This window comes from Ostrea edulis, chromosome 10, assembly GCF_947568905.1.
Source record: "Ostrea edulis chromosome 10, xbOstEdul1.1, whole genome shotgun sequence".
Lineage (NCBI taxonomy): Eukaryota > Metazoa > Mollusca > Bivalvia > Ostreida > Ostreidae > Ostrea > Ostrea edulis.
The window spans coordinates 37,614,987-37,641,948 of NC_079173.1; the positions used below are offsets into that span (position 1 = coordinate 37,614,987).

General features: G+C 34.9%; 1 protein-coding gene across 13 annotated transcripts in view; it reads right to left on the minus strand.

The window, feature by feature from the left end:
* Positions 1 to 26,962, minus strand: part of LOC125665981 (potassium voltage-gated channel subfamily H member 6-like) — an 88,288-nt gene that overhangs the window by 26,691 nt on the left and 34,635 nt on the right. For 3 of the 13 annotated variants that reach the window (XM_056151227.1, XM_056151228.1, XM_056151239.1), the window contains exons 4-12: positions 20,246 to 20,530; positions 17,223 to 17,273; positions 13,271 to 13,485; positions 7,870 to 8,025; positions 4,971 to 5,063; positions 3,965 to 4,303; positions 2,682 to 3,078; positions 1,216 to 1,415; positions 803 to 890 (exon numbers count right to left, since the gene is read on the minus strand). In XM_056151227.1, the coding sequence (XP_056007202.1) occupies positions 803 to 890; positions 1,216 to 1,415; positions 2,682 to 3,078; positions 3,965 to 4,303; positions 4,971 to 5,063; positions 7,870 to 8,025; positions 13,271 to 13,485; positions 17,223 to 17,273; positions 20,246 to 20,530 (1,824 nt within the window). The remainder of the gene's footprint in view (positions 1 to 802; positions 891 to 1,215; positions 1,416 to 2,681; positions 3,079 to 3,964; positions 4,304 to 4,970; positions 5,064 to 7,869; positions 8,026 to 13,270; positions 13,486 to 17,222; positions 17,274 to 20,245; positions 20,531 to 26,962) is intronic. The other 10 variants (XM_056151229.1, XM_056151230.1, XM_056151232.1 and 7 more) reach the window with 6 other exon arrangements.

Consider the following 26,962-nt stretch of genomic DNA (forward strand, 5'->3'; position numbering starts at 1 on the left):
ATACTTTAGTTATAACTTAGTTATAACTCATTTCGGTATGGGAATGCAGCGGACCCGACTGGGACTCGAACCAGGGCCCCCTCAATCTCCAGTCAGGTGCTCTACCAACTGAGCTACCTGGCCATTAGCTGTTGAACTTGTCTGACATCAACCCAGGTTCTTTATCTCCCAGGCAGGCATTTTCACCTCTCAGTTACAAGTACTATGTTCTTGGTGTTGTGTTAATACTGTGTTTCAACATTGCCTTAAAATGAACTGTATTATTTTTACAGTGTTTTGGACTTTATCTGCCCCTGTACACGTGTACTATCATAATGAGTTGATTAAATTTGTGCACTTATTATAACATATTTATTTTCACTCATAAGGAATACTATGACAATGATTTCGGTGAAACATGTGATCTACACATGGGAGATGAATAACAGAAACGTATTTTGACATTAATAAAATATTAAGATTTTCTGAAATAAAAAATTTGTGTTGGATTTAATTTTATCATTCTATCTGACATGAAATAACCAAATGTTAATTTGAAAGAAAATGAAATATGTCTACAGTGAGTCTAATTTGTCACACAAAAGCTAATTAAAGTCAGTCCAATTACTAGTCATTTGATAATTAAGGTTCCATTAACATCGGACTTGTAAGTTCAATCTAATTTGTTTCATATGAGTCAGGGTCAGTTTATTCACTACATTTCCTACAAAGCATGTTTTCTCCAAATCAAAGTAAAAAATATTACATACAGTGACAATATATAAACTATTCTAAAGCTTGAACAACCATGAGAATGTCATACCTTTGAATGCTGGACAGTTGTTGATGAGGTTTTTGTTAAGATGTAAACATATATCTGCTTGTAAGCACTCAGGAAAACTCTTCAACACCTGAATTTCAAAATAGAAATCCAAATAAAAATATTAAACTCGACCGTCAAAACTCGCACCTGTCATACAAATTTCTACATCATTATTCACTCTCATAATTTCTATTCAATTACCGTATTAATAACCTTAATTATTGACCCTGAAATGTGTTACTACACCCCTCCAAAGCATTTCATTTCATTCCATGCAAACTGTTCACCATTCCGTACAAATCACTAGAGATTGTCTTTATGAAAAAAAAAATCATTTCATATAGTTTTCATAAGCACGAGGTTCAGTAGCACGTTTCAGGGTCAGTACTAAATAGGTACACATCTGTAATTACCATATTCATGTCGATCCCGTTCGTGTATGACCACGAGTGTTGGAAGTACTCCTCCAATCTTTGTCGGAGTGGATTAGGAATCTGATGGAAGCGGATGAATTCCTTGATCCGCACCATGTGGATGTGGTATCTGGATGTCCCTGAGTACAGACGCTGGATAATAGCCGAGACATTACCAAATATACTTGCGTACATCAAAGCTGAAAAACAGAGTAATTAAAACTTAATAACAATTAGAAAGGAACTGTTCTGGAATATTCACAAATCAAGTAAGAAGCTGGTGTAACTATTGTAAGTCTTAAATTCATGCAACTCTATGATAAACATTATAATAAAGCATATTGTAAAGTCAGGATTTTGATTATTATTATTTCCGTGGACATACTACTGGATTCCTATATTTATGGCATTTCAGCTTTACTAGTACAACTAGTGAATGAAAGATTCCTGAAGAAATGTAAAACTTTGAACAATCAACGATTCTAAATTCAGTCACATATAAAACACACATAATGAATAATACATGTAAATGTGAAACCTTGAAAATAAATGATGCTACGGCAAATGTCAAAACTTACTCTGTTACTGAAAAATAATCTTTATGGCATGATGCAAAACACAATTTTCGTGACAAGAGTTCTTCTGTGTAGGAGGTGCATTATTTCAGTTTTATTCTAAATGCCTAAGTAGGACAATTAAAGCTCATCTGCATGTTCAATCAGTGAAGAAGACAATAAAAAAAAATATTTTGTTTAAAATGTAAATGTAAGAACTTCATGTATGAAATACTATTGAGAAAAAAGTTTTACTGAATTAAAAAACAATGTCATTTTTGCAAGTAACATCTTTGATATTGTGTGTAAAATGTACAAAAACAAAATAACATCATATAATTATAATTCAATGTGCTAATACTTCCTCTCTGAATACTTATCACTTAATATGTGGTTTGAACATTGGGTAATGAAACTGCATATAAGAAACGGATATATATTCTCTTAAAAGCAGTAATGGGCATATGTTCCACACCCCATGTGTAAAAACAAATTGTTTTGTTTCTTACACTAGTGTGTAAGAGAGTTCTCTATAAAGGGAAATAACTCAGACATGCATCTTAAACTTAATGTATTATACCACACAGATACAGATATAAGTGTAACAATACACAGTGGCATTTCACGACGCCATTGTAACAGTTAATGCTTAATATGATTGTATCTTAAAGTCTCTCTCAAGAATTTTTCACTCATATATAATGAAAATTTTTTGAGAGAGACGTTAAGATACAATCATATTAAGCATTAACTGGTATAATGGTGTCGCGAAATGCCACTGTGTATTGTTAAATAATCTGTGTGAAATTATTTAACAATTAATATCCGACCGTTGATGGATTATTTCATTGAAAGCATAAATATAACAATATACAGAGAGATAAAAGTGCAAACAGTGAGGGGAAAACTTACATCCAATTAACATGATGAGAATGGAGAAGATTTTCTCTGAGTTTGTATTTGGCGACACGTTCCCGAACCCCACACTCGTGAGACTGCTGAACGTAAAGTAGAGAGCCGTCACGTATTTCGACTTGATAGTTGGCCCACCCGTTCCGTTCACATATTTCTGATGGGTTTGTCGAGCGAGCTCGTCCAGCCAGCCTATCTTGAGGTCACCTAACATTGGACGTTCCATGTTACCAATTGCATACCAAATACAGGCCAACCAATGAGCAATCAGCGCAAAAATCAGCATCAAAAGCATGAGGACTGCAGCACCATACTCAGAGTAACGGTCAAGCTTTCTGGCGACCCTGACCAGTCGCAACAAACGGGCAGTTTTTAGAAGTCCTATCAGGGTCGTTGTCTGTGAAAAGAGAAGTACATGTATACAAATAAGCATTTCTATTTCCTTGACCCTTACATTTGAATGGAGAAAGTTTCAATGACAAAAACTTGATTTACCTTAAAATATATTGATTGATTGTATCCACATAGATTTTAAATGATTTTGAAGAAGTAACAATATACAGGGAAATATTCTCCCCAATTTATTTGCGCCCTTTCTGTTAGTGACTGTCATTGTCAGGATAATCTAAGACCAGGCAAAACTATTTCATTTCTCATCTCTGTTGGGATCCAGGTTAGAAAAGGTCCTCAGTACTACCCCTTGCTTGTCATAAGAGGCTACTAAATGGGCGGTCCTTTGGATGAGACCGCAAAAACCGAGGCCCCGTGTCACAGCAGGTGTGGCACGACAAAGATCCCTCCCTGCTCAATGGCCATAAGCGCCGAGCATATAGGCCTAATTTTGCAGCCCTTCACCAGCAGTGGTGAGTGAAATATTATCGAGAGGGACGTTAAACAATATTCAATCAATCAATCAATATCTCATCTCTGTTTTAACACAATGTGGTGTCTGGGCAAATACAATACAGTTGGACAAATTGTATCCTACATGCAACTGAGAGTAAAACTGACTTTAGACACAGGGCTTGTAAATCAGAATGTTCTCAAAAGATCGATTCAGAAAATTAACATTGCGATAATCTTTTCATTTCATTTTATATTCAGGCATAAAATATCACAGAATGTTATGATTATAAATTTAAAATAACAAATTGAAACCTGGCATAATTTATAGCACTGTCTATGCAGTTATAAGAGTTAAAGAATAAGTAACTGTATGAATAACATGACAAATGATAATATAATAACCTAAGGATAACCCATCAACTAATCAAAATACACACCTCATCAGTTTTTGATCCAAACAACAAGAGATCAAATGGAATGGCTGCTACCACATCGATGAGGAACCATCCTTTGAAGTAGTGGACCATTATCTTCCCTGGGTCGCTGACCACTTCATCGTTTTTGTTGACATATGTGGTCCGGAAGTTGATCAGAATGTCCACAATGAACATGATGTCCACTATGAGGTCGATGATGGTCAGTGGGTCGCTGTAACGACTCTGGATGCTGTCATTGGACGGTTTCTTTTTCTCCTCACTCAGAACGAATGCCGCAGAGTATGGGGTAAATATGGCAGTGTAAATGACAAGGAGCAAGATTATCCAATCCCAAACAGCCTAACAAACAATTTCACAGGATTAGGTAAAGCTTATCCAATCCCAAACAGCCTAATAAACAATTTCACAGGATTAGGTAAAGATTATCCAATCCCAAACAGCCTAACAAACAATTTCACAGGATTAGGTAAAGATTATCCAATCCCAAACAGCCTAACAAACAATTTCATAGGATTAGGTAAAGATTATCCAATCCCAAACAGCCTGATAAACAATTTCACAGGATTAGGTAAAGATTATCCAATCCCAAACAGCCTGATAAACAATTTCACAGGATTAGGTAAAGATTATCCAATCCCAAACAGCCTAACAAACAATTTCACAGGATTAGGTAAAGATTATCCAATCCCAAACAGCCTAACAAACAATTTCACAGGATTAGGTAAAGATTATCCAATCCCAAACAGCCTGATAAACAATTTCACAGAATAAGGTAAAGATTATCCAAATATTGCTAATTAACATCTAATATTTATATTTTCATCCATGTTTTAAAAGGAATTCAACCATCATGATGAAGTAGAGTACTTCCTTAATGTCATAACATATTATTTGTTATGAACAATACATCAATAAGGTCTGTGTCAAGCTTTATAATTGTAATTTGTCTCTTGATAACAAAGTTGTACTCCGGAAAAATTAATACTTCCTTCACTCTGTTGTTTACCTTGAATGGTGAGTAATGTAGAATGGTAAACTTGTGTATTCTGGGCGACTGAAGCTTGTACTCGGGTAGAACATCAGCCCCAAGGGAAAGAACCTAGAAAATCAAGGTAGAAAATCAGACTCAAGGGAGAGAACCTAGAAACTCAGCCCCATGGGAGAGAACCTAGAACATCAAGGTAGAACATCAGACTCAAGAGAGAGAACCTAGAAAATCAAGGTAGAAAATCAGCCCCATGGGAGAGAATCTAGAAAATCAAGGTAGAAAATCAGCCCCATGGGAGAGAACCTAGAAAATCAAGGTAGAACATCCATCCCAATCAAGGGAGAGAATCTAGAAAATCAAAGACATAAAAGTAACAGTATGTTCATAATGGCATTTAAACATGGAATATGCATGTCTGCAAAATGAAACGCCCCATTATGAATTAAAACCATGTATACCAACATTATCATCAGCCCCATGGGAGAGAATCTAGAAAATCAAGGACAGGAAAGTAACAGCATGTTCATAAGGGTATTGAAATATGAAATATATTGTCTGTAAAATTAAACACCCCATTATGAATTGAAATTGTGTATAGCAACAATATGATCAGTGATCAGCCCTAAGGGAGAGAACCTAGAAAATCAAAGACATGAAAGTACAACAGCATGTTCATAATGATATTCAAATATGAAATATGCATGTCTGTAAAATTAAATGCCTCATAATGAATTGAAATTGTGTATCGCAACAATATGATCAGTGAGCTTTTAACCTGGAAGTCACAAGGATCAACTAATTAATACATAATCCAAGAGATATGGTGAATACCAGAAAAAAAGTTCCCTGGGATTTTTAAAGAATGGCACATATATTTTAAACTCAAAGACCTTTGATCCCATTGACCTAAAATCATTAGGAGTCATCTATGTCATCACTATAACCTGTCAATGAAGTTTGATGACTAGATTCCATAATGTAAATAATTAATTAAGATCGAATCTCTAGACATCAATCCAACAAATTGATAGTAAAATCAATGATTGTAAGTACATACTAACTCATTATCTATGATGTTATGATATCTGTTAGAAAAAGACTTAAACTTATAATGTTTTATCATTCTATACAGGGAGGCGACAAGTACATGATGTATGTGATCTACAGCTGCCCAGTTTTAGGGGACCTATGGGTGGTTTGTTTGATACAACATGTTCAGATTGGCCTAGCTCCCAGTATTTTATACGATGCTTGAATTTCAAATGACAATTATGGAAACAAACTGGTTTACTGTTGTTTTGGTAAAGAACTAGCTTCATTGAAGGCAACGTCTGTAGCTTTGGCATAAAGAAGTTTTACTTAAAAGTTGGGGGGGGGGGGGGGAAACAAATTTCTGCCCCAATTCCAATGGAAAACAGTACAGTTTCCCCCAAAATAGTACAGCAAATATAACAATAAAAATCCTAAAATACATAAAATCTGAAATTTTGTGGTTAATGAGCTAATTAATAATTTATCTCCATCATTTTTTCAATTAGAAAAGACTTATTATTAAGACACCTCTGAAAATTCACACATCATTCTAGAAAATATATCAGGTTCAAACACAGTCTAAATCATCCAGACTTTAATGTCTATACATATAATACACACAAATGTCCGGAGACTGTTCAATTTTTTTTCTGAACTCAAAGTGAGGCTTACTGAAATTCTGATAATTTAAGGTACTGATTGGCTAGTTCAAAAAAGTAATACTAATTGCACCCATAAATACTTCTCTGAATCAAGAGAGAGGTGAAGTTTATACTAAATTTTCCACTGAAAGAAAAAAGATTCAGTGTTAATAACATTTAATCTGTTTAATGGACTCCTTCTTGCATGATTAGTATACAAGCTGAATGTGACACCTGCAGGGATGACCCTGGTTTGAAATACAATATTCTCAATTAATCCTAATAATTAAAGTACAATCTAATTGAAATTAGATGTTAGATCCGCTTGCAAACTCGCTACACAAACATCTAACAACATCCCGTAGAGGGTCACGTCAGAGGTCAAATTTGATTGACCAATGAAATCACCGTTGGTAAAATCATTGAATGTTTGTTGAAGCCAATAAGTCTAGAGTGATACCGAATTTGACCGCTGACGTGACCCTCTATGGGATGTTTTTAGATGTTTGTGTAGCGAGTATGCGAGCGGATCCAACATATAATTTTAATTAGATTGAATTAAAGTATTGCTTATTTGAGTTCATACAAGGAACTCACAATTTTTATCAGGAATTATTGAAAAAAAATGATTTTCTTTAAAAAGTCCTTAATTTTTTATATACTAGCTAGATCAGCATCAATTTAACTAGGACTTTTTTCTTTCTACAGAGAGTGCAGGCGTTTGTGGGGAGTAGTAACACAAACATCTGGATGACTGAGACTATATGTTTAAACAGAAGTGAAAAATCAAGCATTAGAGAAAAAGAAGTTCCTAATAATATCATCAAAAAGACTTCCTCTAGAAACACAAGTGGAAAAATTAATGTTGGCAATATCTTTCTTGCATGTTCTTATTACACATCCAGATAGCTCGATCTGAGTGGGTTACCATTGCCTTAGGCAACTGTTGCAAGACTTAATTTAACACGTACCATTCATGAAAACTTCATGACTTCAGCAATCAGTAATGATTTCATAAAGTTATGTCTAATAAATGAAAATGAATACATCATTCAAATTGTATCCCAGCAAAAAATAAGGTCTTATGAAATAAAAGTGATCTACAATAACATTTCAAAATAAAATAAACATTTAAAAAAGCCCTAAAGATTGTGAGCAAATTATCTAGGAGAAAAGAATCTGTGTTGTAGTCTAATTTTTGATCTGTGAGAGGAAATCAAAGCAATCTACGTCACACGGAGTACCGCTGGCTTCCGTCCCCTGAGGTACGTCACCGCCTCACTCATTCGTTTGATGCCGGCATTGTCACTTAGCTTACGGACCAGATTCTGTCGACCTACATTGGCCGACTGCAGCTGTTTGTCGCTGGATCCATGTGACAAAGTCTCTGTCTCGATATCCTGGTGCACAACACAGAAGTATACAAAACGTAAATGAATTTTGCAATTTACAATAAAAAAATGTCCTGAATGGTTTTGACAGAGGTGTGGTCACATGTATATATTTTGCACTGTTTCTCATCACCTACTTCTCATTCAAATCATTCTTGATTGTTAATAACCTTTTCAATCTCAAAGTGAATTAGTAATGTGGAAGATAGATATGAAATATGAAGTGAATTAATTTTCTATGTCAATAAGCCCACTCCATCTTGCTTGAAATAAAAAAGAAATTGGGGAAGGCTACATAACTGTAACTAGAGAATGAAAGAATTTATTTCTAAGGCCAATTCAACTTAATTGATAGATAATCATCCCCGCCCGCCCTAAAAAATCGGCCCGCCCGGATTTTTTTATTTTGCGGAACTTGCAATTTCCAGAAATTTTTTCATGTCCGACTCTGATATTTACACTTCTTGTTTAAATTTCCAGTATAGCAACGTGAAAATCCATGTGAAGATATCCAAAATAGATCATATGGTTTTCTTAATTTCTTACAGGCGTAAATGAAAGGAAGGGATTAATGTTCTTCATATCTTGAAGAAGTTTGGTATTTTTCTGTGTTTGAAATTAAAGCTTCACCTGGAATTCGTCTGTGAAATAAGCATAGATTGACATGATCCATCTGGCATTAAATGATGCACTTCTGTTGACAAAAACTCGTTTGTCATTGACATTTTTCTCAGAAAATAAAAAATAAAATCCTCCCACCCGCCCCATACTTTTTGGTGACCCTGGATGATAATCTACTAATTAAGTTGAATTGGCCTAACAGTTAAAGTAATCAAAATTTTTAACTGTATTCCTTTTTTTCCTTGTAATGAAAAGGTACAAAATTAAAAAGCAATATATTTCACATGATGCTCACAGGACAGATCGACTGAAAATGTGTCGACATGACACTATCAATGCCTCCGCCTGCAGTAAAGTCAAATGTAGGAAACTCATCACAGTATAAAATTGAATGTGGTGTTGAGATCAACAAACTGGAACAAAACACAATCATAATACACCTGCATAAAAAAAATCAGTTTAATATCTCATGGCGTACAGAAAAAAGTCCCGAGATCTGTTCCTAACAGTAATTTTTCAATGTTAAAGGGGCACAACTCCATCAAAAATCAACGAACTGGGAAGAAATTCAAACTCAATCTGTAACTCATCAATATACATCTGCATACAAAAAAATCAGTTCAATATACCAAGGCATTTAGAAAAACTATGCCCTGACCACTTTTGGTGGGGGCATAAAAAACATAATAAATGAATAAAGTCAAGCTATTTTTCGATTCTTGTCTTTCTAGACTATATATAGGATGATCTAAATCAACCCCAGTTATGATTCGATCATCATGGTCAATTTTAAATTTCTGGAGGCCTTGCTCTCAGTTTAAACAAATCGATTCTCTTCTACAAATGAAAATTAACATGAAAATCATATATACTTTCATCATTTGTAGCTATAAACGTAAAACTTCTGAATGTTTGTAAAAATACTGAGACAATATACATGAATATACCAAATTAGAAGTTTTCATAGTTTTTTCTTCTTTCATTTGTTTTTTTTTTTTTTTTTTTTTTTTTTAGCTGAAAAATCACAAAGCACATTTTTTTTTCTAAGCAGATCAGACCCTCCCCACATTAATTCTTGTTTCACACAATTCTCCTTAATAATTACACCACATGACTATCACAGAATCACAAATTTGTTACACTGAATTCCATATGTCACTTTATAATTATATACTAGCTGTTACCTGACACAAAAGTAACCAAACCATGCACCCCAAAATAAATTAACAACACAAAATAAATCAAACCTTAATAGTCAGCATCTCCTTATATCAATCCATTTGAACAGAATCTCAGTCAGAAAAACGTACAGTATGATCTTTAAAAGAAATTCTTGAAAAAGTAATTATAACTGCAATCCATTCATTTTCATATTTTCTAGGCCAACCCAAAGTGTTAATTTAGAGATGAAACTTATGATCCTCAGCATCTGCCGGAATGATGGTGTAGTGTTTTTAAAAGTAAAATGGCAGTAAACACTGAAAACACATTATCTTAAAAAATCTAAACAAAAGAAAACTAGACTGCAAATGCAAAGCAATCCCCTTGCAATATGTGACATCATGCATTCAAAGAACACCAGTCTTGCATTCACTTAGTTATATTTTAAGACAACACTGTCCTACTTTTACACAACCCTTGACTGCTCCTTCTCAGCTTAAATTATCAAGAAATAAATTTCATTTTTCAAAATACATGAGGGTAAGAACTGCGACACGGCATACTTCATGATTTGCGCTTCACGAAAATTGTATCAGTGTGAAATAGGGTTAGGGTTGCTGTTCATTAATAACCCTGTATTTTCAGTATGCATGTATCTACATTGAATTTCTACTTTCATTTCTGTCGGAATTCCCTGCTGTTAAAACAGACATATCATACTATATAATACATTCATGAGGAAATGGATTTCATTACAACTGCATGACAACAATATCAAAGGAAACAAGAGGCCCATGGGCCACATCGCTCACCTGAGTCACCTTGGTTCATATCAGAAGATTTTCCATATCTATTTGCATGTAAAACCGTAGTCCCTATTATGGCCCCAAACCTACCCCTGGAGGCCATGGTTTTTGCAAACTTGAATCTACACTATGTCAGAAAGCTTTCATGTAAATATGAACTTCTTTGGCCCAATGGTTCTTGAGAAGAAGATTTTTAAAGATTTTCCCTATATATTTGTATGTAAAACTTTGACCCCCTATTGTGGCCCCATCCTACTCCAGGGGGGCATGATTTCAACAAACCTGAATCTGCACTATATCAGAAAGCTTTCATATAAATCTCAGCTTTTCTGGCATAGTGGTTCTGGGAAGAAGATTTTTAAAGATTTTTCCTATATATTTGTATGTAAAACTTTGACCCCCTATTGTGACCCCATCCGACCCCCGGGGGGCCATGATCTTAGCAATTTATAATCTGCACTATATCAGGAAGCTTTCATATAAATCTCAGCTTTTCTGGCTCAGTGGTTCTTGAGAAGTTGATTTTAAAAGATTTTTCCTATAAATTTGTATGTAAAACTTTTATGCCCCCCTTGAGGCCCCATTCAATCTCCGGGGTCCATGATTTTAACGAACTTGAATCTGCACTATATCAACAACAAAAAAAAAAAAAAAAAAAAAATGTGACCCCCTATTCTGGCCCCATCCGACCCCCGGGGGCCATGCATTTCATAATTTAGAATCTGCATTATATAAGGAAGCTTTCATATAAATCTCAGCTTTTCTGGCTCAGTGGTTCTTGAGAAGAAGATTTTTAAAGATTTTCCCTATATATTTGTATGTAAAACTTTGACCCCCTATTGTGGCCCCATCCGACCCCCGGGGGCCGTGATTTTAACAATTTAGAATCTGCATTATATAAGGAAGCTTTCATATAAATCTCAGCTTTTCTGGCTCAGTGGTTATTGAGAAGAAGATTTTTAAAGATTTTCCCTATATATTTGTATGTAAAACTTTGACCCCCTATTGTGGCCCCATCCGACCCCCGGGGGCCATGATTTTAACAATTTAGAATCTGCACTACCTAATAAAGCTTATCTATAAATTTCAGCTTTTCTGGCCCAGTGGTTCTTGAGAAGAAGATTTTTTAATGACCCTACCCTATTTTTACCTTTTCTTGATTATCTCCCCTTGGAAGGTGGCCTGGCCCTTTATTTTAACAATTTAGAATTCCCTTTACCTAAGGATGTTTTGTGCCAACTTTGGTTGAAATTGGCCCAGTGGTTGTTGAGAAGAAGTTGAAAATGTGAAAAGTTTACAGACGGACAGACAGACGGACGGACGGACGCCGGAATACGGGTGATCAGAAAAGCTCACTTGAGCTTTCAGCTCAGGTGAGCTAAAAACACTGAAATGTAAAAAAAAAAAAAAAAATAAAATTCAGTAAACATTGTGTATATTTCCCCAATAATATTATGTAGAAGCACAGAAGTGTTTAATAATTTTAAAGAGAGAGAAAGAGGGAGAGGGGGGATCCTGAACTATGAAAAGATTTGATTCCATCTGTTCCAAAGGGTATCAAATTATCTCTCAAATGTATTCAATCCAAATATGATCCACAACACTGTGAGAATGGCAGTGCTGTAACTGAAGGTTGATTATAATCTAATATGATTGTTTCATTGCAGCCACTATCAAATGCGATGGACAATATACATAGGCGTAGCTTGGGTTCGAATATTACCGAGGCAGGGGGTCTGGGGGGCTGTGCTCCCCAGAAGCTATCGACATTTTAACAACGTAAAAGGTGTTTTTTTTACCGAGGCAGCTGCCTCGGTTGCCTCAATGGAAGCTACGCCACTGATATATACATGTATGTCCTATACTTGAGGTGAGAGAGTAAAACTGGCTCAGGTTTCAGAAGACGAATGGAATATTAACATAAGCTCTCTGTTTAATATGTACCTCCATGGTGACCATGATATTTTGGAAGAACAAGACTTGTCAGAAGACATCATTCTGATAACATTCACTGGAAAACCCTACACTACCTCACCTATCTGCTATGGCTCAGAAGGTCCAAGTCCCAAGGTCATCATCTTCCTGAAACATCTAATTGTGTGAAATATCAAAGCTCTATCCCCCTTGGTTCATAGGATATTGCTCAGGTTACAAGTTTTAAAAAATAGGTCAAAGACCAAGGTCACTAGGTCAAAAGTCTTGATACCAAGATTTTTAAAGTCTTTTCATGAGACATCTACTTACGTACATGTGAAATATCAAAGCCCTCCAGCCCTTAGTTCAAAAGATTTATAGCCAAGATTAAAGTTGATTAAAAGTAGGTCAAAGTTGACACTAAAGGTCAAAAGGTTAAAAGTTTTGGTACCAAATGAAATGCCTGGTCATTATAGGCATCTATATGTGAAATATCAAAGCCCTAACCCCATGTTGAAAAGATAAAACCTGCAGGTTTAATTTTTTTTCTTAAAGTGTGATGCCGACACCATGGTCATGACCCTAGCTCTCCAGACATTAATCAATCCCGGGCAACTATAAACAAGACCATTATAGTTTCATAAATTTGTTAGAATGCATCAAATTTCAAGGGGATGTAATAAAATTGCTTCCTGAAGGAAGTCATAAATTTTAAAACGTTCATTTCAGTCTTCGACTGCTACAATACCTACCTGTGCTACTTTCTCTGATACATTGTGCTTCATGTTGGCAACATTAGGGAGGAATATTGGTCCTCGACTGTCCCCCACTGGACCCTCCCTGTCCAGGGTATCTTCTCCATCAAGGTCATTCACACTATCTGCAAATTTTGCACGGTGCTTGGCGAGCTGCGAGTCACTGGAAGCCTGGTTGATCACATGATCTTTGAATTGATGCCCTATTTCCCCTGCAAGAGAAACTTGTAAGCTAGATTTAAGATACCAGGATTTACAGTACTGACTCTGAAGAAACAAGTGAGGCATGTATAAACATGTATACTGTATCAGCTGACAGCTTCAACACAGCTAACAGTGTCTTATTTACCTTCAGCCAACTATATAAACAGTTTGTAGAATTAAGATTGAAACAGTTCCAGCAGGGATGAATACAAGAGGCCCATAGGCCATAATGGCCACCGGAGTTACCTTGCTTGCTCATGCAGACATGCAACTCTCTAAGTTCAGAGCACTAGTTCATATGTTCACAACACCACCAAATCACAATCGGTGTCTTCACATATTGGAAAAGAATGGAGAATGTTGACTACGACGACATGAACAAGAGTACCGCAAACAGAACAACATGTGCCTGTCCTTTAGTGCAATATCTGTATCCACAATGAGAAAAAGTCCAGAAAACTATTTGACCTACTTAGCTCTCAAATAGAATATTCTATTTTGTAAGTGAGTTAATCTAATGTAACAAACATTACTTTCGGCAACAAGATTTTAACTTAATTACGTAAAAAAAATTCTTAAACCTGTAAACTAAACTATTATCTGAATTGCAATTGAAATCATAAAGTTTTCAAGCTAACAAGATGTGTTTGTGAAACACAAATGCCTCCGATAATGGCCAATTCTGAAGATGGCCAAGGTCACAAGGGCAAATATCTTGGTACCAGTAGAAAGATCTTGTCAAAAGAAATGCTCATGTACAATATTATGAAAGCTCTAATATTTACTATTTAGAAGTTATGACCAATGTAAAAAAAAAATTAAAAGTAGGTCAAATGTCAAGGTCAAAAGGTTCAATACCAACGGAAAGGTCTTGTCACAAGGAATACTCATGTGAAATATCAAAGCTCTATCACTTATTGTTCAAAAGTTATTAGCAATTAAGGTTAAAGTTTCAGACAGAATGACAGAATTACAGAATGACAGACAGGACAAAAACAATATGCCCCCGATCTTCGATTTCGAGGGCATAAAAAGTAAATATCAAAATGGTGACAGTACAACGAACCCGTTATTTTGGGCTATATATGTCTGATGAATTTCTACACAGAAATAAACAACTTTCTTGGATCTTTTCAGGTTTTTTTTAAAAAGACAAATGAACCAATTTTATATTACTTATATCTTAATCGCAATTCCACTGATTATTATTTTTCTGTAATTTCACAATCTAATTAAAATTAGATCCTTTGATTGACCCACTCACCTACAATCGCTATTTTTTCCCACTCAATTAATTAAAGATATAACCAGTTTTTAGGTGACAAGTGCCACAAATTTTGACCTACGTATGGTACACAGGGCTGTAGAGGTCATTCAGGATATCTTCTGGTGAAGCCTGTACGTGTCTATTGTGTTATCATGGTCAATTCTGCATCTATTCTGGAAAATACTGAGACTTGCTGTAAACCAACTTAAATTCGTGTGCGAGATATTTTTGTGTTCGTGAGAACCTCATCATCACAAATATTTCTCGCCACAAATCAGTCCTTTAATTAAGATAATCTAAGACTCAATCACCGTAAACCAGTTCATCAACGGTAACGAAATTGCGAAATGAAGTCGCAAATAAAAGTGGGTTTACAGCAAGTTCAGTTTGATGATTAAAAAATAAAATGATTGTACATCATATTTACGTTTTATGAAAAAAAAAGACATATTTTGTTGTACTGTGAGAGAGACACGGACACACATACCACTGCATGGCCACCGGCCCCCGGCGGGGCCTTAGTAGCCACATATCAAAATGTACAGCATCTGGTAAAATTTCTATCTTTGATAACTGGGTTACATGTACATTGCATGCAAATACACACCCTATATACTAATACACACCCTATGAAAAAACCTGAGAGTTCTGAATGCAGGGGCATTATACACACCCTATGAAAAGACCTGAGTCAGTTCTGAATGCAGGGGCATTAAGGGTAAAAATTTCCAATACAGGGTGATTTTGATGCGCTTAAAGCAGGAGAAATTTTATGTATTAAAATAATGTCAAAAATGAAATTCCCCAGTTTTTCTGAAAATTCATAGGGCTAAATAATGCTGTGTTTGGACTAGTGCTATAAAAGTGTTTTGTATACATAGTTTGGTATACTCGAGTATAAAATACATGGGAGATCTGCATACTGGGTGCACTTCTGCACAGCATTAGTAGGTTAGAGGGTTAATTAAAGGTCAATGACAGGAGAATGACAAAGAAAACAATAGTGTCAAATTTAAATATCTAATGAGACCTAACAAATCAAATCATTAATTAAACCAAAATATCCAGAAATCATAGATCATGTATATACCCTGTGAACTAATAAAAACGAGCAAGAGGAGAAAGAGATCAGAGAGAGAGAGAAGTCTTGCTTTCTCTGGAGAGAGAGAGAAGAGAAATCTTGCTTCCTCTGGAGAGAGAGAAAAGAGAAATCTTGCTTCCTCTGGAAAGAGAGAGAATTAAAGAAGTCTTGCTTCCTCTGGAGAGAGAGAAGAGAAATCTTGCTTCCTCTGGAGAGAGAGAAAAGAGAAATCTTGCTTCCTCTGGAGAGAAAAGAGAAATCTTGCTTCCTCTGGAGAGAAAAGAGAAATCTTGCTTCCTCTGGAGAGAGAAAAGAGAAATCTTGCTTCCTCTGGAGAGAGAAAGAGAAATCTTGCATTCCTGGAGAGAAAGAGAGAAATCTTGCTTCCTCTGGAGAGAGAGAGAAAGAAAAATCTTGCTTCCTCTGGAGAGAAAGAGAAACAGAAATCTTGCATTCCTAGAGAGAGAGAAATAGAGAAATCTTGCTTCCTCTGGCTGACTGAGGTCATCAAATATACATACATGTAAGAGTTATCTTTCTTTAAACTTCAACATCAAACATGATAGTCATTATTTTTCTCAATGATTGGCAATTTTCTTAAGATGGCTCATTACACCAAAAATTTTACTTAATGGCTCGTTAAAACACCTCTTATGAAGTATGATTTAACCATCAAAAGAGTGATACCAGCTCTCAATAACTTTATATGATTTTTTGTGATTTTTCCTGGAATGATGGAAAACATGTTTTGTTTCCAAATAAAACAATTTCGCTGTGATTTGATGTGAATACTTTATCTAATATTTTATCATTTCATAAAATTCAATTTCTTCTCAAAATATTTTTTCTAACATACTTTTTTTACCTCGTTAATCACATGATTCTTGAAGACTTTTGTCGTAGATTTAAAAAATATTGACAAAAACTAATACAATTTTCATAAATCTTTTCTTAATTCATTAAAAAATTAAAACATATTTTACATACAAGTCTAATTTTCGCAGGATTCTAGATATTTATATCATGCACCAAAGCAAAGCAAAGTTTAGGTTTTAAAATCTCTTATAATTTGCGAACAAAACACCTTTTTTATCACTCTTGAAAAATTAAATCACAAAAAATTCAGCGAAAATATTGAGAGCTTGTACAGCATCACTCTTTTGATGATGAAATCGTGCTTCACATCAAGTGCTTAAACGAGCCATTAAATATCAAAATTTTAGTGTTATGAACCACCTTAACAGATTATGCACTAAATTAAAAAAAAAAGATGAAATAATTTTCAAAATTTCACATTCATAAAACGAATTCCTTTGCAATTCTCCTAATACACTGAATTGGGAGGGGTGTGGACATGTACAAGCCAAACATTTTGGGTAGGGGACAGACCTACTCACATGGCCCTAGTGTATTAGCCCGAGGGCGGCACCGTTTTCTCCGTAAACCATCTGCAAGAAAATGTTGTCTACATTGACAAGTATAACTTTTCTATTAATTCTAAAGGGAATTTCACGAGACCAATACAACTGGAGTCGGGATTTGAGAGTGTATCATCGACACACACATTACACTATAAAACCATAACCACATTCATCATCAGAATATCAACAAATTCACAAGTTATACACATTCACCAATTATACACATTCTACTAAACTAAGTGTGCAATCACTGTGCAAATGCTTAAACAATGTTGAATGAAAACAATTTATGTTACTAGAGATGCCAATTCTGATAGTTCTTCATCAACATGCCAAGACAAATACATAATGACGATCGTACACACACAAGGATAATATGTGATTATAAGTGGATTTGTTCAACATTTGAAATGCACATTTTCAAATATCTGAACCATCACGGAGCTGGCTGCATGTTTCAATGGATTGCTCAATGAAAACCTAAGGTACCTATAAACGGCATGCATGATGGCAGAATAAAAAGTGACCATTAATATTTAAGTGGAACATACATGTGGAAATGTCAAATAAATATTTGTAATATGAATCATGGGCCACAACACTCACGAGTCACCTAATAAAGGAAGCTTTTACTCAAGATTGCATGGGCTCTTAATCTGTTAAGATTGAGATACAATATAGGAAGATTTTCTTAAATTAAAGGGACTGGTTCACGTTTTTCGAAAGAAATATTTATCATTTTTTATGTTAAAAATTTAAAATATAACTCATTTAATGTTGACAACCAAAATTTGGACCATCTCAATGCAAGGATAAGAGCATATATTTTAGCATTGATTCTGTGTTATGTAAACAAAGACTCGGGTCTTTTTATGTAAACAAACAAACCAGTGAAATATGTTAATTTTGTGTCATTTAAAGCATCTTTATTTTGCACAATCACAAATTTTAACTTTTAAATGACACGTTTTACACAACATATACTTGAGATGACTTATATAATAAACTTGGATCAATATCCATTTATTTTGAAAGCTCTGTAAACTATAACACACCTTAATCTTCGTTTTCAAAACAAATAATAAACTCTCTATAATGAGCTTCTGTCATGATGAATAACCTTAATTTTTTGGTGAAACCTTCTCAACATATTAGACTAGATTTTGATCATTTAAAGTGAAAAACAAAATTTGAGGAAAAATCGTGAATCAATCCCTTTAAAACACAAAATCTTATTTCAATTATTTCTTTATCATATCTCCCCTTGGAAGAGGGCATATGGCCTCATTTGAACACATTTGTTAGTTCCATTTCCCAAGGATTTGAGCTTATGTTTAGTTGAATGAAAGGTGAAGATACTGAACAGTGATCAATCTCATAACTCCTATAAGGAATACAAAATAAAGAGTTGGGCAAACATGAACCCCTGGACACACCAGATGTGGGATCAGGTGCCTAGGGGGAGTAAGTATCCCCTGTCGACCAGTCACACCCACCGTAAGCCCCATATGTCTTGATCATGTTAACAAAGTAATCCGTAGCCAAAATCAGTGTGCCAAGAACGGCCTATTCGGTATGAAACATGTCAGACAGCATTTGACCCAATGATAGGTTGTATTGGCAAAGTAGATCATTATTAAAATCATAGAATTTACAAAATGCTGACTTAAATTCAAACGAGACTGTTGAATATGGCCCCAATCTGATTAAATTTAGTCTAAATTTGCCTCTAGTGAGCTATAACCTCCTGTTTTAATAAAAGGTGCACATCTTGATTGTGTATGAAATCATTCTGCAAAATTTGAAGGAATATGTTGAATGAATACTCAGCTGTACAACAACAAATTCTCCACACATACGGTGTCCGGGTGTTATGGATGGACTGGGATACAGAGTGCACAAGGACAAATGGACAGAAACAACAGACAGTTAAAATGGTCTCCAATCCAGCACTCATCATGTGCATTGCTAGTATACTATAGAAGTGAAGCCAATTTAAAGCTTAGGATAAGATACAGTCAGCAGCACTTAATAGTTAGTTTTCACAACAGGAGGGGTTGATCTTTTTCTTTTTTTTCAAACTAAAGGAAAAAATTACTATGATGATCATTTTATCTTATTTGAAGGAAAAAAATCAACCTTACACAGCCTCCACATGCTGTCGTGAAAACCTTAGAAAAATATATACCAGCAAGCATAAAAATCCATGCATATAAACTAACTTGAAATCAATTCATGAACATCTTTGATGACATGACATATGTCAACCATTTATGCATGCAATAAATACACTAAAACTACATTATCATGGTTTTTATTCTTCTGAATATAAATATAGTACTTAGCTTTTTTATGTCTTACATCTTCTTAGTTACAGTTTTTACAACTCTTTAATTATACACAAATGAGAGAAGAGAGACAACAGCTTACCCTAATTTTGTAAAAATGACTTTTGAAATTTGTAATTTGTAGATCTGATTTACTTTAATCAATGTGCTATTTTCACTTAACTTTCATTACAAATTCCAATGCTGGAAATGCCCTATAAATTACAAAGATGTATCGATGAGCTTTTTCTGATATTTAATAATAAAAGTGAAAATGTCTAGAGATTATAAATGTGCCCAAATTGTAATGCAATAATTTCAGATATAGCTTTAACTGTCAAGAATTAATTGACACAGGCAGTGTATTCTGTCAGTAGACCTGAAGCTTATATTTGAAGAATGCATGTTTTGCATAAATTGTACATTAAAAACAAACAAACTTAGGAAATTGTTTCAGCCATTTTGCAATACGGTATGAATTCAGACATGACAGTGACTGATAATTTTGAGATGCTTACATGATCTATCGTCATATTGAATTCGAAGATAACAATCTACAGAATCACAGAAAACTGTCATTCATGTGCATCAAGGATATCTCAGGAACGGTTACGATGGAATTCTGAAACATTCACATCGACAAAGACAGTCGAGAATCCTACAATACCTTACCCACAGAATTCTGGGACCCTGTCTTAGGAAGTCCTTGTTTATCCAATGCCTCCATTGAAGATGCCCGCCTTGGGATCCCAGCTTTACCCTGTCCTTGCCCCTCATTTTTCCGAACCTGTGATGGTGGGGAGTTGGGAGGGAGGGACCCAGATACATGTAGCTGGGAGGACTTATCATAGTCTTCAGGATCTTCTGGGTCTCGAGATCGTACGTTGATACACTTAGATTTACTTGCGATGTCATGACGAATTGAAAGGAGACGGAATTTAAAACTGCGATGTCGACCTGGCAAAAAAAAAAATTTAATTTGATTGAGACAACCTTATATACATGCAGCCACAGGGGCTAAGCCCGTTTGGGCCCCAACTCTGTGATACCATAAATATATTTATGTTATCACAGAGTTCGGGCCCAAACAGGCTTATATATATAGCCCCTGTGCATGCAGCTATACCCATGACATTAATATTCCTGATGTTTATTGTAAACATACTGTTTATATACTTCGTTTATCTATTTGGTTTTAATTTGGTTGTGTGGATAAGTTAATTAATTGGCCCTGTTGTTGATTTACGGCGGTACATTTCATCACCTACAATGATCATCGCTACCTAATCATCACCAGATAAAACGTAACAAAAAAGATATTTATGAATTTTTATGTGGTTTTTTTTTTTTTTTATATAAACTAGATTCGTTGACAATTTTGTAACTTATAATGGAACAGCCATTCACCTTGATGACGCTCCGTTTATAATGGTATAATGATTATGCAGACAGGTGGTACTAATTAAACACTAAATTGAATCAGTTTGCAACATAGGCATATTCATTGTCTAAGGTGAAAGGAATTTCAATTTAAAAAGAAATTTAAGAGAAAAGATTCAGTGAATGTAAACATGCAATTACAATTTTGCTTCTTTGAGTTGTCTCCCTTGATGCTTCAATCATGCATGTCTGATTACTATGTTGTGCTGCCATGACAAAAATGTTCCAATGTTGGCAGAATTAAACTTTCTGATCCTTGAATCAAACTTTTGGATTTTAATGTAAACAACATTCGAAGACATTATTGGCTTAATACGGAAGTTCGGAGTTCCCTAAGAGTTATTTCCCTTTGTCAAACTCTTCCGTAAATTATGACGTAAAATATGATGACAGTGGGTACATTTGCTAATTACTATCGTTGTATTATTTCTTAAAAGATGATATCCAGAGTTTCTGAGACCATCCTATCTCAGGGGAAAGGCAACTTTAGTGAGTTTATGAGTATTGGACAACAAAATGGCTCAAACAAATACTGTCAATTGCCATCTTTCTTTGATAAAAGCGTCACTCATGTAGAAGAGGAAACGAATAATGATTTAATAGCTAATTTGATGATCTTATTCAAACAGATTATGCTTGATATGGCCAGAATATACATAACAGTGATTGATATAAACAAAAGTTACGCTTTTATTACATTAATCGTACGTAATCGTTATGTACAATGCCAGTCTACGCTATAATGTATACATTGTGTACCCACCATACGTCATAAAATGCGAAAGAGTTCGACAAAGGGAAATAATTTTGGTGTAACTCGGAACTTGCATATTGGCCACTATAAAAAAAGCCTTAATTTGCAGTCACGGTGGTCTATAAATTTATAACTTCAGGAGACTGCACAGTAGCATTCTTTTTGGAAGTTAAGATTGTGCATATCAACATGCATTCAGACATAATCCTTCAAATGAAAGCAATACCGTGGACTAGCTGCATGGTTACATTAACAAATGCAAGGATCAGAGATATCGGGTTCTCTACATTCAAGTGGCAAACTGGCATCACCGAACATCTGAACTATAGCAAAAACTGCCTCTACAGAATTATGTAAATCCAGTGGAATATTTGTCTAATGCGACATAAAGAATTCACAATTAGCTTTTAAGACAGCTTAACATATCATACCTTTTGCACACACTTAATTTTTTATTTATCAGTATGCCCAAAGGATTGAATTTGAGTTCAAAACTACCCAAGGCTAATATTGGGGTCAAAATCACAACTGAAGCATCAGATGACATTAAAGTTATTTTTAAATTTCATTTTTTGAAAATACTGTACATGAGGGCATGAACTGTATAATGCTTATAATGCCAGCATATTTCATAGAGCGTTTAATTACTATTGTGGAGCATTGCCATTCATTATTCTCTCATGTACTTTTAAAAATGAAATTTATTTTTTATATTCATATTATACTTTTATTTCTGTTGGGAATAATTTATCTCAGTATTCATATTATGCACATTGTTCACATTCATGAGGAAATGGCTTTATTTGAATTGGTAATCATTGATGGCAAAAACATTGGAAATGTTATTTCATATTATTATAGCAAGTCAAAGGTCAAGTCATAAAGTCATTGAATGTGACTGTCATCCAAAAATTATAATCTTAATGGTTGAAAAACTTTTAAAAAATATTTGCCACAAATAGAGAGGTGGAAAGAGATTTACTAACAGAAATTGGACTGACAGAGAGGGCATATTATAATCTTAATGGTTGAAAAACTTTTAAAAAATATTTGCCACAAATAGAGAGGTGGAAAGAGATTTACTAACAGAAATTGGACTGACAGAGAGGGCATATTATCTGAATAGACTGACAGAGAGGGCATATTATCTGAATAGACCATGCACGTATACATATTATATTCTCTTTCACTGTTTTACTGATAGGAGACTCAGTATATATCATATACCTAGTAGTGTATCAGCCCTGATACACCTATCATGGCTAGGGTGAGACAGCTGCAAGTAGGTAGGGTTGTCTCGCCCTAAGGGCCGAGATTAATAGAATCCTTCATTAGTACGAGTGTGGGATAGGGAAATTCCACCGAGGGGACAAGATTCGCAGTCTAGGACGAGGCTTTGCCGAGTCCTAGACAGCGAATCTTGTTCCAGTGGTGGAATTTTCCTATCCCACACGAGTAAATAATGAAGGATTATTTTTCTCACATTTTACCTACAGTTTAGTGCATAAATTTAGGAGCTTTGAGAAAGTTCTAAATTATCAAAATCCTCATTTGAACTTCGATGCAAAAACTAATTAGATAGGCAGAAAGAGCATACCCGAAAATGGTTTACACTGTAAGTGTAAACTAAAAAACCCAAGGTTGTCCAACAGAAAGCTATATACATTAAAATTTAAAGATAACAATACAAAATATTTTTGCTTCACCGTGTAACGTAAATCTTCACCGTGTAACGTAAATCATAGAAAATATATGACATCACAATCAAATGACGTCGCAGCAGTGTGAGACAGAAAAATCTCACATGGCTGTCTCACATGGGTAAAGTCTATCTCACACTGGTGATAATGTGAGAAATCTCTGTCTCGGCCCGTTGTCAAGGGGCTGTCTCGCCCTCAAATTTCAAATGGCTATTTCTTCTTTAATCTTTTGAAATCTAACATAACTACATGAAAAAATGATGTTAGACACAATTTTTATCAAATATAATACTTTCTCCCACGACAAAATTTAATTTAAGCAGAAAAATTAAATAAAAACCTTTTCAAAAACAGCGCTAAATTGTAGCGAGTATCTAAGCAAAGGGGGGTAACCCAAGTAACAATTGTTTATTTAGAACAATAACACGTTTAACTTCATTTCAAAACAATCAACGTTCTAGGCGATAAAAAACAGTAGGAGGATTGTGGAGGGTGATACTGAAGCATTATTAGAAATTCCCGGTCCCAATGGAGATCAAAATGTTAATTTACGGCAATTTTGATGTAGAAAACTGCTTTAAAACGATTTCTGAAATCTAAAATCCTGAGGACTTGGCAATAAAACGAGAAAGGCAGAACCAATATCTTCCGACGTTTTTAAACGACTTATAGATGCTAAACAGATGGGAAACGGTAAAAAAAAAACTTACTTCAGTATAAGGTAACATTCCCTAAGCAAATAAATAGCAGCATCAGATCTGTACACATTCCAGTTCATACGATGACGCCCCGTAAACAAAGTTCTACAACTCTTACAAATTACATGAAAAATGAAAACGGGCGAGTTTGGTAAATCCGAAAAAAGAAATAAAAATAATTCACTTAGTATTCATTAGCAAGCCCCTAGGAGCTGCTTAATAGAATATACATGTACATGAACAACACAGCGATAGATATGACGAGTTTCTCAGACAAGCAGTTCAGTTAATTGAAACGTCCAGATTCTAGACCACATGAGGGGATGCCCATGATTAATCATCCAATTATCGTGACCAGCAATGGAATAATACTACAAAACCAAGACTTTAGCATGTTTCACAATGCCAATAGTACTTGAAACGTAACATTAAAGTAAACTCACTGAAGGAATGAAATAGTCAAAAATATCGTTGTACAGTATACCATGTATTTATGTTTGGGTCAATACCACCCCCCCCCCCCCCCCCCCCCCCATTTTTAAAAAAAATGTTTATCAACTTGTTGTGTTTTAGGTATATGATATAAACAATATCACACTCTAATGTTGATCTCGGACCTGGGATTGCCCCTCGAGTGATCTCGGCCCTCGCCCTACGGGCTGAGATCAACTCTTGGGGCCAATCCCAGGTCCAAGATCAACATTAGAGTGTGATATTCTATATGTATACAAGGGTTGTCCCAAAATTCCGTGGATAAACGACATTTTTCAATTATTTAAAGTCACTGAGAAATTAAACTTTTACAACATGAAGAGCAAACAGTTTTCAATAAAATGATGTAAAAAGTTTCAATATTAATTGACATTGAATAGGAAAAATTCAGGTTTTTCATTATAGGGAAGCATAAAGCATTTTCCATTTTATTTCTGATAGTATACATATACTTTTACAGAGGAATTTTGTTTAGATACTCATTTATATACCTGGAAAATGTTTATCATTATGAAGGAATATTTAAATGAATTATGATATATCATGTGCTAGTTAGGAGGTGCAAATATCCAGCAAAATAGTACCACTTGTCCACATAATCATTATCAAATATGCAGCATTAATTGCCAAGGTCAAAGGGTATATTAAATTGGCAGTTCCATTTGAAGTAACCAAAAAGGTCAAAGATATGATATTTTACTACTAAATCTAGTCTATCTAGTTTTTTTTTAAATACTGAAAAATATAAACATAAACAACAAAATGTCTTTCTTTCCTGTTTTATTGGGTGATAAAGGTAGCAATCATTGCTCAAAAATTTGCATATTAACCCACTAACTGGGGTTATGAATTTTTTCTGCAACACTACAAGTATAGCAACCTTCATTACCTGATAAAACAACAAAGAAAGCATTTTATTGTTAAAATGATTATGCGGACAGGTGGTACTAATAACCGGATCAAAATAAATTGGCAACAAACGTGTATTCAATGTATATAATGAAAGCAAGGTCAATTTCAAAAGAAATACATTGTATAAAAGAAAAGGTTCGGTGAATGTAACTATATCAAATTTGAAGACAACTGGCCATGTAGTATTCAAAACAAGTTAGAAATCATTTGATATTAACACACCACACACACAACAAAATAAGACAAAGACCAATGGCAGTCACCTGATCATGACTCAGGTGACCTAAACAGTGAGTAGATTTCTATACATTTGTGGGAACAGTCAGAGTACAATGCCAGCCTGATCCTGTTTCATCCCAGTGAAGTAATATCAATCTTAACATCATCACCATTATAACTGTCCAATGTTTGACACCATGCCAGGCTTCCACTGCAGCCACAGATAATAAAACACCTGTTTTACAAATTCACACTTCATTAACTGCTGCTGGATTTACTTCCTGGCTGGCTTCAATAAACACCCTGAGAGCAGGTTATACACAGGATCCCCACTATCTCAGGGCAGCTTAGGTTCTTATATATATACAGAGACTGCAGTAACCCCCTACACAACATGTCTGCTGCCACACTGAGTGGAAAACTCCCGATACCCTGCTCATAGCTTACCTGGAACAGATCCATGTATTACTTTCAATCATTTCCAACTGTGAAAAAATACTTAAAGAAACACTGACACTGTATATTTAGTTTTTCCATTTAATAACAATTCCTAGTCGTTTCATATTTAAGACTATGTTCTACCTTTTATTATACAATCTGTAACTCGATCAGCTGCAGGAAGAATAATTTTCATAGATCATTTCCGTGGAACTTGCGCATTAAACAAGGGAGCTCTGCAAAGTGGGACATCCTAAGCAAAAATGGACATTCAGAAGTTTCAATCCATTTAGTTATCTTTAACCTATCTTTGAAAATTAAAGGAACCTAGAATTTTTGCACAATTAAAGTCAAATGAAATGAAATATCACTTTATACACATCAACTATTTATTTGCTTCATTCCATTATCATTTAATAACATTTAAAGTGATATGACTGAACAATGATGCTGATTGGATGAAAAAATTCGTTTGATTTCTTAGTCAAACAAAATTTCGTCTGGAGTTCATCTGCACTTAACACGCGGGACTACTTTTCATCCGGAGTTCATCTGCTATTAGCACGCGGGACTACTTTTCGTCCGGAGTTCATCTGCACTCAGCACGCAAGACTACTTTTCGTCCGGAGTTCATCTGCACTTAACACGCAGGACTTTTCTCTGGAATGCGTCTTCCTTACAGGTTCTAATTTTAGCGCAATTTATAGAATGGGAATTTCCAAACAAGCATTGTAAA